At 45.4% G+C, this 14,082-nt stretch overlaps 1 protein-coding gene and 1 pseudogene across 1 annotated transcript in view; one reads left to right on the forward strand and one right to left on the reverse strand.

Annotated features, from left to right (window-relative positions):
- Window positions 1–14,082, reverse strand: part of SPMAP2L (sperm microtubule associated protein 2 like) — a 46,836-nt gene that overhangs the window by 19,541 nt on the left and 13,213 nt on the right. The window contains exons 2-4 of the mRNA XM_089302723.1: window positions 12,041–12,074; window positions 11,129–11,209; window positions 2,285–2,413 (exon numbers count right to left, since the gene is read on the reverse strand). Of these exons, the coding sequence (XP_089158849.1) occupies window positions 2,285–2,413; window positions 11,129–11,209; window positions 12,041–12,074 (244 nt within the window). The remainder of the gene's footprint in view (window positions 1–2,284; window positions 2,414–11,128; window positions 11,210–12,040; window positions 12,075–14,082) is intronic.
- Window positions 2,555–7,246, forward strand: LOC138843449 (protein SET-like; annotated as a pseudogene).

Raw genomic sequence — 14,082 nt, forward strand, 5'->3', positions numbered from 1 at the left:
ACAAGTAGCAAAAATATCTGAAGAAATAATGGCTGAATTTTTCCAAAAATGGATGAAAATCATAAATTTGGAGAACTACAAAGTTAAATGAGCCCCACACAGAAGAAACATGAGTAAAAAATCAAGGAGGTCATACTCAATTTTTTAAAACCAAAGAGAAAAAGAAAAACAACACAGCACCATAGACAAAAAACATGCTACATACAAAGAAACAAAGAAAAGGTTAATAGTTAGTGTCTCAGCAGAAACAATGGAGGGGTCAGTGTTTTGGTGCATCAGGTTAAGCTGCACCTGCTACACCCGCATCCCATGTCTAAGCACCTGTTCGAGTCCCACCTCTCTGCTTCAGATCCAAGTCAGCTTGGGCCATCTTCTGCTGCTTTCCCAGGTGCATTGGCAGGGAGCTGGATTGGAGGTGGAGCAGCCAGGTCTTGAACCCACACCCATATGGGATATTGGCAATGCAGGAGATGGCTTAACCCACTATGCCACAGCACTGACCCCTAGCAGATCCCTTTTTCTATATCTCCCCTTCTCTCGGTTACTCTGCCTTTCAAACAAGTAAGTAAATCTTTATAAAAGAATATTGACTTTAAAAATAGTAGTATATTGTGGGGTTTATGACATATTTAGAAGTAAAGTGTACTATCACAACAGGACAAAAGCCAAGTGGAAAAATGGAAATACGGAATTACTAGGCTTTTACACTATACAGGAACTGGTATCAAATTACTTGAAGACAGATTGTGAAAAGTTAAAGATGTACACTGTAAATCCTAAAGTAACCATTAGCCAACAAAGCAGATTAAAATGGGTTTATAAAGAGCACCAGTTAATCCAAAAGAAAGCAACAAAATAGAGAAAAGGGAACAAAACCTTGATGGGATAAATAGAAAGCAAATTGCAAAATGGTAGCTTTAAACCTCAATGTATCAATAATCACATTAGATATAAATGATCTAAACACCTCACTTAAAAGACAAAGATTATCAGATTGGGTAAAGCCAAGGTCTGACCATACACTGCCTATAAAAATTCACTGTAATATAAATACACAAATAGGTTCAATGTAAAAGGATGAAAAAATATGTTAACTAATGAAAAAAAGCTGGCATAATTATATTAACCCCTGACAAGGTAGATTTCTGAACAAAGCATATTTTTAGTGAGAGTAAAGAAAATACATTTTATAACCATGGAAGAATCAGTGCATCAAGAGGACATGATTCTAAACATGCACACATCTGAAGACAGAACTTCAAAGTACAGAAAATTAAAGCTGATACAGCTGAAAGGAGAAACAGACAAACCTATGCTGCTATCAGATTGCAAATACTCCGTGCCTTGTCGTAAACAGGAAGGCAGACGCCTGGCCTGGGGGGTGGTGAAGATGCTGGTGAAGATGTCGGGGCAGGCCTTGTGGCACAGCATGTAGAGCTGCAGCTTGGGACACCACATGTCACACTGGAGCTCTGGTTTGAGTACCAGCTACTCCACTTCTGATCTAGCTCTGTGCTAATGCGCCTGGGACACAGCAGATGGCAGATCCAAGTACTTGAGTCCCTGCCACCCACTTGGCAGACCCACGTGGAGCTCCTGCCTTTAGCCTGGGCAGATGGGTTCTCTTGCTCTCTCGCTCTCTCTCTCTCTCTATCTCCTCTCCTCTCTCTCCTCTCTCTCTCTTTCTCTCTCATAAGTAAATAAATACTTTTAAAAATAAAATAAAAAGCCAAATTCTTCACCATCCAAAGTACGACACAAGTTTATAAAAGCTGCATAGTAGATCTTGCACTGGAAAAGATTTACCAGGTGGGTGGCAGATGTAGCAGGTGTAGCTGCCACTTGGGATGCCCACATCCCATATCAGAGTGCTGGTTTGAGTCCTGGCTAATCTGCCTCTGACCCAGCTCCCTGGTAATGTGCCTAGGAAGCAGTAGACAATGACTCAAGAACTTGAGTGCCTACCACCCATGTGGGAGGCACAGATGGAGTTCCTGGCTTCAGCTTGGCTCAGTCCTGGCTGTTGTGGCCATTTGCAGAGGGAACCAGGAGAGGGAAGATCTTTCTTTCGTTCTCTCTCCATAACTTGACCTTTCAAACACATAAATCTGAAAGAGTTTTACCATAGCATCAGGTTGAAAACAGATATAGAATCCCTAGTCCTCAATAGATTTTTTTTTACTGCAGATTGAACAGGTGCAGCTTTTAGATAGAAGGACTCGGTTCTATGTTCACACTTCCCTGAACACTCCTGCTGAAGTAACCCGACAACACAAGCACGAACCTGTTAGGCATATACTGGTCAGACACTCTCTTGGGTTGAGCAAGGTCCTCGAGCCTTTGGGTGAGCTGAGATTTCAAAGCATTGACGGGAACAGGGCAAATAGGATCCTGGTTTCCCCAAAACAGTTTTCTGTTAAAAAAAATACAAAGAAAATGGCAAGTAATTAGCCGAGGTGCTCATACACATCTTAGAAATGACTCTTAACAGCTTCTATGTCGATTTTGTTTCCAGAACTGTATCACAGAATTTCACAGTTTACAGGCATCAGAAATGGATGAAGAATGTCAGTTAAACTAAGAACAAAAGCAGACAGTTTTTATCCGCTTTATTAAAATATGGCGACCAAGCTGAACCTGTTAGAGACAGGATTGTTCTGTTTCTCCCAGTGCATGCTGGGAGCCAGTGCTGTGGCGTGGGGGTGAAGCCACCTCCTGCAGTGCCGGCATCCCATATGGGCTCTGGTTCGAGATCCAGCTGCTCCACTTCCAGCTCTCTGCTATGGCCTAGCAAAGCAGATGTCTCAAAGTCTGTGAAACACATAGGACTACCGGGCAAGGTGTGGACAAGAACAAGAAATCAGCACTGGACTAACCTGGAAAGACTTCCCGGGAGAAAGCAGAAGGCACAGGTGGCCAGAAACAAGGCCCATCCTGTATCCAGGTCCCAGTAGGAAGTGGGATTGGCCAAGTCTTGAGCTGGGAGAGTTTGAGAGGAAGCAGTCACACCCAGAAGTGGTTAAGCGACACCGTGGGAATGGGTGAGAAGGACAGGAGGCAGCCCTGGGAGGTGCCCCAGTCACCTCACACCACACAGAACCAGCTCTGCCAACCCCACACCACACAGAACCACGTCTGCCAACCCCACACCGCACAGGACCACGTCTGCCAACCCCGTGCCGCACAGGACCACGTCTGCCAAGGCATTGCCCCAACCCATTAAAAGCCCTGGGTCTTCTTTCTGTCACGTTCACCTGTAGTTTTGATGTCATCTTTCTATCTGTGCTCTGTGAACATCAGCCAGAAGCATTATTAGAAATAATTCAGATTTTTTATGTATAAAAATGTTACCTTAATGCCAGCATTGCGTGAGCAGAGTTAAGCCACTACCTGCAGTGCCGTCATCCCATATGAGCACTGGTTTGAGTCCCCACTGCTCCACTTCCAATCCAGCTCCCTGCTCATGCACCTGAGAAGGCAGCAGAAGATGGCCCAAGCCCCTGGGTCCCTGCCACCCAAGTGGGAGAACTGGATGGAGTTCTGGGCTCCTGCCTCCAGCCTGGCCCAGCCCTGGCCATTGTGGTCATTTGGAGAGTGAACCAGCCATCTTCCACTGCTTTCCCAGGCCATAAGCAGAGAGCTGGATCAGAAGTTGAGCAGTCAGGACATGAACTGGCACCCATATGAGATGCTGGTGCCACAGGCAGAGGCTTAGCTCACTACACCACAGCGCCAGCCCTAAGGACATATAAATTTAATCTTTAACAATCCATATATAGGGCTTGACCTCAGAGTGTAGGAATCTTATCCATACTATACCTGTTTGGAGAATCCATGAAACATAACAAAGTCTGACAAAGTCACAGTGGTCCAGAGAATTCTAGAACAATGGAGCCAGGACTCTTGTGAGTTCAGTGTTCAGCCCACCCTACTCTGAGCAGCTAAATCTCTAGTATCTTCTGGATCCCACGAGTCAAAACCCACAACAGCTTTCATCATCCCATTTCCAGGGCTTCCCTCCTCCAAAATTCTTATACTCTCTTCTCATCTAAAAATGCTTACTTAGCTGTCATCTCTTTAAAACGCTTTATTTGTTTGGAAGCAGAAATCAGTCTTCAATCTTTCTTTGTCCATCTGGCCAACCACAGCATCTTTGAATGTTTCCTCAAAGGATCCACTTTTCTTTTAATATTTTTCTGTTTTTTGCAGTTTTTAAACTGAATCTTTATTTATTTGAAAGGCAAAGAGACACAGAGAAATGCAGAGATCTGTTATTTGCTGGTCCATTCCCTAAATGCCTGTGCAACAGCTGGGGGTAGGCCAGGTAAAGCCAAAAGGTTGTCCACGTAGGTGGCAGGGACCTGACTATTTGAGTGATTACTTTGCTGCCTCCCAGGAAACATTAGCAAGAAGTTGGAATCAGGATTGGAGCCAGGACTCAAAATCAGGCGCTATGATGTGGGCTGCAGGTGTCCCGTGCCACCCCCACCCTGGCTTCTGAGAGCCTGTCTCCTAATTCTCTATTGTGGGGAGCAACTGGGAGCAACTTGGACTAGACTAAGTTACTGGAATTAAGACTTATTCTATGCATCTGCTCTCCCACAATATGGCGCTGAGAAGGGAGGAAACAGCTTCTACACAGCTGCCTCCAGTTCAACCAATAAACAGCAGGACCTGCTCCTGATTGGAGGAGAGCAGCGTACTCGGCGTGTGGGTAGCAGAGTTGGGATTGCTGGAAGAGGACTATAAAGGAGGAGAGAGACGGCATGCACCAGGAACATCTATCCGAATAACACCTGTGCAGCCTCCGAGAGAGCCGGCCGGCGGTGTCCCGCTCCCCTGCGGAAGTGGGGAAAGTGGCAGGGGGCCCGCCCCTCCACGGAGGTGGAGGGACGGTAGCCAACCCGGAAAGAACCAGCAGCAAACCTGGGGAGGGCCAAGTAGACAAAAGAACAGCGCAGGGTCCTGTGTCGTTCCTCCACGAAGACAGGGAGCGACACTCTATCTGCTTTTTTGTTGTTGTTTCTTTAGATAGCACCTTGGGCTGGCGCTGTGGCATAGTGGGTAAAGCTGCCGCCTGCAGTACAGGCATCCCATATGGGCATGATTCAAGCCCCAGCTGCTCCACTGCTGATCCAGCTCTCTGCTAATGTGCCTGGGAAAGCAGCAGAAGATGGCCCAGGTCCTTAGGCCCTGCACAGAGACCCAGAAGAAGCTTCAGGTCCTAGCTTCGGATCAGTCCAGCTCTGGGCACTGCGGCCATTTGGGGAGTGAACCATTAGATGGAAGACTTTTATTTCTCTCTCTCTCTCACTCTCTCTCTGCTTCTTTCAAATAAATAAATATTTTTTAAAAAAGCATCACTTTCTTTAAGAATGATTTTATTTACTTGAAAAGCACAGTCACAGAGAGAGAGAGGAAGGGGGAGGGGGAAAAGACAGAAAGAGAGAGAGAGAATATTTCATCCACTGGTTGACTCCCCAAATGGTTGCAGCAGTTGGGCTGGGCCAGGCCAAAGCCAGGAGCCAGGAGCCAGGAGCCAGGAGCCAGGAACCAGGAGTTTCCTCCTGGTCTCCACATGGATGCAGGGGCCCAAGGACTTGGGCTATCCTTTGCTGCTCTCCCAGGCACACTAGCAGGCAGCTGGGTATGAAGTGGAGTAGCTAGAACTCAAACTGGCACCAATATGGGATGCCTGCATCTCAGGCAGCAGCTTTACCCATTTCACTACTGCCCTGGCCTCAGATAGCATCATTTTCACAACTTAATGCTATGCACCAGAGTTCCACCCTCCTTGGTTTTTTTCAATTATTATTAAATACTGATGATTCCTGGGGCTAGTGTTGTGGCACAGTGGATTAAACCATCACCTGTGATGTCTGCATCCCATATGAGCACCAGTTCAAGTCTCAGGTGCTCCACTTCTGATCCAGCTCTCTGTTAGTGCAGGTGGGAAAGCAGCAGAAGATGGCTTGGGTCCTTGCCAGCCATATGGGAGGCCCACATTCAGTTCCTGGCTTTGACCTGGCCCAGCCCCAACCATGTGGGTACATAAAGTGAACCAGTGGATGGGAGCTCACTCTCTCTCTCTCTCTCTCTCTCCACCCCCTAATCTCTCTAAAAGAGAAAATAAATAAAATTTTAAATATATAAGTTTATTTATTTCTGATACACCAATGATAAACAATTGGAATTTGAAATTAAAAACATATTTAAAATAACACCAAAAATATGTGTACAAATCTAATAAAATATGTATAAGAATAACACAAGAAAAACTATAAAACTCAGATAAAAGGAATCAAAGAAGATCCAAATAAATGGAGAGGTATTCCATGTTCATGGATACTCAAAATTAAGATGAGTTCTCAGAGCTTCCTCCTGCCTGGTGTTGGGGCTCAGTTTCCTGGAAGCATGGCCCCCAAATGCTCATTTTCATTCCCTCCTTAAACAAAGAAGCTGAGAGCAGCTCCTGGCCCGAGACTGGTGGAGACATTGGCCTCTTGGGATTTGTCAACGGGAGATAAAGAATAACAAGAAGCAATTGAACATACTGATGAAGTACAAAATGAAATAGACAGACTTAATGAACAGCCCAGTGAGGAGATTTTGAAAGCAGAACAGAAATATAACAAACTCCGCCAACCATTTTTTCAGAAGAGGTTAGAACTGATTGCCAAAATCCCAAAATTTTGGGTAACAACATTTGTCAACCACTGCTTGGGGAGGAGGATGAAGAGGCATTATCTGACGAGAGTTGAAGTGACAGAATTTGAAGATATTAAATCATGTTACAGAACAGATCTTTACTTTGATGAACATCCTTACTTCAAAAATAAAGTGCTCTCTAAAGAATTTCATCTGAATGAGAGTGGTGATCCATCTTCAAAGTCCACTGAAATCAGATGGAAATCTGGAAAGGATGTGATGAAACGTTCAAGTCAAATGCAGAACAAAGCCAGCAGGGCAGCAGGAGGAGCCAGAGAGCTTTCTCTGGCTTACTGACCATTCTGCTGCAGGTGCAGATGGGTTAGGAGAGGTCATCAAGGATGATATCTGGCAGAATCCATTACAGCACTACTTGGTTCCTGATGTGGATGATGAAGAAGGAGAAGGAGGAGGAGGAGGAGGAGGAAGAGGAGGAAGAGGAGAAGGAGGAGGACTGGAAGACGTTGATGAAGAAGGGGAAGAAGATGAAGATGATGAAGAAGGGGAAGAAGGAGAGGAGGATGAAGGAGATGACTAATGGATTCCAACTTTTTAAAAAAATTTTCTCCAGTCCCTGGGAGCAAGTTGCCGTCTTCTTTTTATTTTTTTCCCTCTTGTGCTCAGTCTCCCTGTTTTTGAGGTCTTTTCTCTACACCATGGTTCTCACCTTATTGTGGAAAAAATACTTGAAGCAGAATACAATGGGAAAGGAATTTCTACCCCTTTCTGTTCCAAATTCATTTTTATCCCTTTTGTCTCGACAAAAACTGTATGGAATCAACACCACCGTGCTCTGCAGGAAAAAGAAACCCTCCTGCTCCCTTGGCTCTGCTGGAAGCTGGAGGGTGCCAGGCCCCTGTGTAGCAGCAGAGAATTCTAGCTTTTCTCCTCCTTTCTCTGTACATTGGGCTCAGAGATTACACTGTGTCTCTATGTGAATATGGACATGTGTGTGAATACCAACATGTATCTACTTCCTCTTGTTTAAAAAAAGAAAAACAATTTTAAAAAATGGGGTTATAGAAGGTCAGCAAAGGGTGGGTTTGAGATGTTTGGATGGATTAAGTGGGCATTTTGACAACATGGCTTCTCCTTTGGCATGTTTAATTGTGATGTTTAACGGACATCCTTGCAGTTTAAGATGACACTTCTAAAAATAAAATTCTCTCCTAATGAAAGAAATATTAAGACATCAGTTCCTACCAGGTTGGTTTATATACTCAATGTAATACCAACAAAAATTTAGTTCATGGATATCGATATACTGATTCTAAAATTTATATAGAAAGACAAGATCTCAAGTAGTCAATAAAATGTTGAAAAAGAACGAATCTGGACCAACACTAATTAACTTCAGGACTTAACTATGAAACTACAGAAATTAAGACAGTGTGGTATTGGTGAAAGAACAAACAGATCCATGGGACAGAATACAGATCCTAGAAATAGATCCATGCAAATGCAGTCAAAGCAATGAAGTCCATCCAATTGAGAAAGGATCACCTTTTCCACAAATGGTGTTGGAACAACTGGACACCTACATGTGAAAAAGTGGTGTGGAGGGGAGGATCTAGACACAGATCTCACACCCTTCACAAAAATTAACTCAAAATGCATCTTAGACTTCACTTAAAATGCAAAACTAAAGCTTCTAGGAGTTTTGAGAAAGAAACAGGAGAAAATCCAGTTGACTTGTGGTTTGGCAAGGGGTTTTAGATATAATACCAAAAGCATACGCTATAAAAGAAAAAATTGATAAGTTGGACTTCATTAAAATTGAAACTTTTTTTCTGTGAGAACCACTGCTAACAGGATAAAAAGACAAGCCACAGACTTAAAGACAATATTTGCAAAACATGTATCTGATAAAGGACTGATTTCCAGAAGAACATTTATATTCAACAATAAGAAAACAAAAAAATTTAAAATTTTGGCAAAAGATCAAAATATTCACCTGATCAAAGAAGAAGTATAAATAAGCTTATGAAATATGCCCAACAGCATGTCATTAGGGAATTGCAAGTTAAAACAAAAGAGATACCAGTGTACACATATGAGAATGGCTAAAATCCAAAACACTGACAACAAATGCTGACAAGGATATGGAGCATGGGAACTCTCTTTCATCACTAGTAAGAATGCAAAATGGTACAGTTCAGCAGGTTCTCACAGGGCTGAATACAATCTCACTATATGACCCAGCAATTGCACTTGTAAGTATTTATAGAAGTAAGTTGAAAACCTATATCTTTACAAAAAACCTGGACACAAATGTTTATAGCAATATTACTCAAATACTAGAAGCAACCAAGATTTCCTCCAATAGGTAAAAGGATAAATATACCACAGCTTATTGTGTATTTGTACAATAGATTATGACCCAGACCAACGGAATATAATAAGTTATCAAATCCTCAAAAGATGGGGCCAGTGCTATGGCGTACAGGTTAAGCTGCAGCCAGCAAAGCTGGCATCCCATATGGCACCTGGTTTGAGTCCCAGCTGCTCCTTCCAATCCAGCTCCCTGCTAATGCACTTGGAAAAGCAGTGGAAGATGACCCAAGTCCACAGGCCCATGTGGGAGACCGGGATGAAGCTCCTGGCTCCTGGCTTTCGCCTGGGCCAGCCCTGGCTATTGTGGCCATTTGGGGAGTGAACCAGTGGATGGAATTTCTCTCTATATATCTCTCTCTCTTTCAAATAAATACAAATAAATCCTTTTTTAAAACTGATAGAAAGCTACAGAGGAGCCTTAAATGCGTATTTACTAACCGACAGACATCAATCTGAAAAGGTGATAGACTATGCGATGGACTATGACCTCTGGAAAAGGCAAAGCCACAGAGAAAGTAGGGCAGCAGTTGCTGAAGGGTTGAGAGCACGAGGGGAGAAGAAAAGGGATGAACAGGTGATGCACAGGGCACTCCCAGGGTAGTGAAACTATTCTTTATGATACTGTAGTATGGGATGCATGACACGGTGCATCTGTCCAAGCCCAAGAACACTGCACAAAAAGTGGACCATAATGTAGAATATGTGTTTTATTTAATCATAATAATGTATCACTATTGGCTCATCAACTATAATAATTATACCACACTAATGTAAGATGTGAATAATAAGGGAGGGGCCGGCACTGTGACGTAGTGGGTAGCCACCACCTGCAATGCCAGCATCCCATATGGGCGCCGGTTCAGGTCCTGGCAGCTCCACTTCCAATCCAGCTCTCTGCTGTGGCCTGGGAAAGCAGTAGAAGATGGCCCAAGTCCTTGGGCCCCTGCACCCACATGGGAGACCTGGAAGAAGTTCCTGGTTCCTGGCTTTGGATCGGTGCAGCTCTGACTGTTGTGGCCATTTGGGGAGTGAACCAGCGGGTAGAAGACCTCTCTCTCTCTCTCTCTCTCTCTCTCTGCCTCTCCTTCCCTCTCTGTGTAATTCTTACTTTCAAATAAATAAATAAATCTTTAAAAAATAATAAGGGAAACTGGGGAGGGGGATAGTAAACATGGGAACTCTGTACTTTTTTTCTCTTTAAGTTTTTCTTCATGTGGTTGATAGGCAAAGAGAGATGGAACACTCTTTCCTGCTGGTGCATTCCCCCAAAGCCAGCAAAGGCTAGGGCTGGACCAGGGCTGAAGTCGGGAGCCAGGACCACAATCCAGGCCTCCCACCTGAGGGGCAGGGACCCAGTCATTTGAACTGTCACCACTGCCTACCACAGTCTGCATTAGCAGGAAGATGGAGTCGGGAAATGGAGGACAATGAACCCAGCGACTCTGGTATGGGATGTGGGTGTCTTAACCCGTGTCTTGGCAGCTAGGCCAAACACCTACCCTGTTACTTTCTGCTCAATTTCCTGTGAACCTAAAACTGCTATACACAATAAAGCCTACTGATTTTTTAAAAAAGAAAGCAATCAGAGATCAGGAACACAGAACGGTCTCAGGAGTCAAAGAGGGAACATGAGAGCCCTACCGCCAGGCATGGAAGCGCCGAGGGTCCCAGGAGGCCCAGGGAACAGGTGTGCACCGTCGAGGCAGAGGCTTAGGACAGCAGGACCCGAGCTACAGGACGGTGTGTCATCCCCTGGGACACGGCCCTTGCCCCTGTCTGCCCACGAGAGTCATCTGGGGAGCTCTGAACTCCCAAAGCCCAGGCTGCACTCCAGGCCAATTAAATCAGGCTTTCCAGGGATGGGATCAGGCAGCTTCCTGGGTGAGTCCAGAGTGCAAATTTGCGAACCGCTGACCAAGATTAGCCCTTCATGTGCCGAGTCAGCTGAGCTGGCGACACTGGTTCAGAGGATCCAGCTGAGTCGATACACCCGGGATACAGGGTTGATGAGCAGGTAAGAGCGGTACTTACCCACCTGATACAGAGGACACAACAGTAACAAACAAGACCAATGAAGCTGCCTTACCTGTCCGGGATTCCCCACTGTCTCTTAGGCTTAGAAAGATCTTGGACTCTCTTCCTGGAAAAAAAAACTAACACATACCAGCTGATTAACATATGCTTAAGGAATATGGTGACATTGGCTGACTCCTACTCAAACAAATCTCATCTGTACACAAACTTCCCCCCAAAAAAGCCCCACCAATGCTATATTTGAGGCAATTCAAAGAGAGCTAAAAGGCTGAACTACTCTAGACCGAAATTTTTCATTTCTAGACTCAGTAATATAACACATAATAAAAGCAAAGATAATAAATAGGTAACATAACAAAGAGTATATTGTCTATGGAAGGCCCTAAATAAAATACACACTCGTTAAGGGGAAAAAAAGCTCAATTGGTGTATTAGGGTAATTTGTAGATGACTTGGTGGCATTGAATTTGAAGCAATTTTACAGACAAATTTCAGAATTAATGTCAGGCTTTGCAGAAACTATGATATAGGTAAAATATACTTTTGGTACCACTCAGCCTCCTCTGTGCCCCACTCGGCTCCCTTGAATCTTCCCTGATTGTTCCAGTCCTGTCTGCTCCGTTCCCCAGCCAGCTCCCTGCTAATGGGCCTGGGAAAGCAGCAGAAGATGCCCCAAGTGCTTGGGCCCCTGCCACTCACGTGGGAGACCCAGATGGGTTCTGGCTGCTGCCTTCTGCCTCTGCTGCCACTTGGGGAGTGAACCAGCAGATGGAAGATCTCTGTCTCTGTCACTCTGCCTCCCACATAAATAAATAGAAGAAGGAGAAGGAGAAGAAAAGGAGTAAAATAAAATGACCCCAGGGAGACTTCCACTTCAAATGCCTCAGAACTAAGTCTTCCCCGTAAGTTTAGCAGCTCTATGAGTTTAGGTCTGTTGAGACCAATACTATAGTTAGAATCTTACCATTTCTTTATAAAGTCACAGGCAACAGGATTCACTAAAAAATGAAAATAAAAAAGCAGATAAGGGCACAAATTGGATTCAACCGGAATCAATGATATGATAAAAATAGCAACACAAATCAACAGAAAAATGAGCTAGAAAACAGAACTATTTGGGCACCAAAATAATCACCAGTAATTCAAGGTGTTCATTTCTTTTTCTTTTTTTTTTTTTTTTTTTTTTTTTTTTTTTTTTTTTTACAGGCAGAGTGGACAGTGAGAGAGAGAGACAGAGAGAAAGGTCTTCCTTTGCCATTGGTTCACCCTCCAATGGGCGCCGCAGCCGGCGCACTGTGGCCGGCGCACCGCGCTGATCCGATAGCAGGAGCCAGGTACTTCTCCTGGTCTCCCATGGGGTGCAGGGCCCAAGCACTTGGGCCATCCTCCACTGCACTCCCTGGCCACAGCAGAGAGCTGGCTTGGAAGAGGAGCAACCGGGACAGAATCTGGCTCCCCCACCGGGACTAGAACTCGGAGTGCCAGCGCTGCAGGCAGAGGATTAGCCTAGTGAGCCGTGGCGCCGGCCATCCTGTTTCTTTTAATGCGGGAAAATGTAGGTGATCTTACAAAGACTTATAATAGGCCTCATAACTACAGAATATTCCAGAGAGAATCTCTTCTTGGGAGTCTCTGATTACATGTGAGAGTTCTGGAACATTTTTGCCCTCTGGAGTGTTTTGGGCAAAGCAGAGTGGGTGCATCAGACAGACATGGTTCAAACCCCAGCTTTGCCACTCATTCGACTGCATGGTTTCGGGCAACTTACTTCTCTGAGATTCAGTTTGTGCATGCTGGTGAAAGTTTAAATCAACAACTTTATGAAAAATAATTTGGTCCAAGAGAGTGTCCAGACAGCAGGATAAAGATAGCTCTCTGTAAAGACTAATGGTGCATACAAGGACACTCTCTGGGAAAATGGAATTAAAACATGAATTTAGTGCAAAAAAAATTGAATCCATGCATACGAGAGATCTTCAACAAGTTCATGGAGGGGCAGGCTTTGTGGCTCAGCAGGTGGAGCCACAGCTTGGGATGCCTGCATCCCATACTGGAATGCCTGGTTCCAGGTCCAGCTACTCTGCTTCCAATCCAGCTTCCTGCTAATGCACTTGGAGGCACTAGATGATGGATCAAGTCTTTGAGTCCCTGCCAGGCACATGGGAGACTTGGATGAAATTCTAGGCTCCTGGTATTGTCTGGCTCAGCCCCAACTGTTCTGGGCATCTGGGGTGTGGGCCAGTACACAGAAGATCTCTCTCTGTCTCTCCCCTTCTGTCACTCAGCCTTTCAAATAAATAAATCTTTAAAAAAGAAGTTCATGGACAATGTGTATCTTTTTTGACAGGCAGAGTGGACAGTGAGAGAGAGAGAGACGGAGAGAAAGATCTTCCTTTTCCGTTGGTTCACCCTCCAATGGCCACCGCGGCCAGCGCGCTGCAGCTGGCGCACTGCGCTGATCCGAAGGCAGGAGCCAGGTGCTTCTCCTGGTCTCCCATGGGGTGCAGGGCCCAAGCACTTGGGCCATCCTCCACTGCACTCCCTGGCCACAGCTGCATGCTGAAAGTTTAACCTCATTCTCGGTGCGAACTGTGTTGCTGGGTTCTTAAATCCTCTAAGCAAATGAACGAATTTCCTTGGATTCTTGGATCTTTAAGACTAAATGTGAGCCGGCGCCGCGGCTCACTAGGCTAATCCTCCGCCTAGCGGCGCCGGCACACCGGGTTCTAGTCCCGGTCGGGGCGCCGGCGGGGCGCCGGATTCTGTCCCGGTTGCCCCTCTTCCAGGCCAGCTCTCTGCTGTGGCCCAGGGAGTGCAGTGGAGGATGGCCCAAGTGCTTGGACCCTGCACCCCATGGGAGACCAGGAGAAGCACCTGGCTCCTGGCTCCTGCCTTCAGATCAGCGCGGTGTGCCGGCCGTAGCGCGCCGGCCGCGGCGGCCATTGGAGGATGAACCAACGGCAAAGGAAGACCTTTCTCTCTGTCTCTCTCTCTCACTGTCCACTC

The sequence above is a fragment of the Oryctolagus cuniculus genome, chromosome 8 (assembly GCF_051225735.1).
Source record: "Oryctolagus cuniculus isolate XC-2025 breed Fujian yellow rabbit chromosome 8, ASM5122573v1, whole genome shotgun sequence".
Lineage (NCBI taxonomy): Eukaryota > Metazoa > Chordata > Mammalia > Lagomorpha > Leporidae > Oryctolagus > Oryctolagus cuniculus.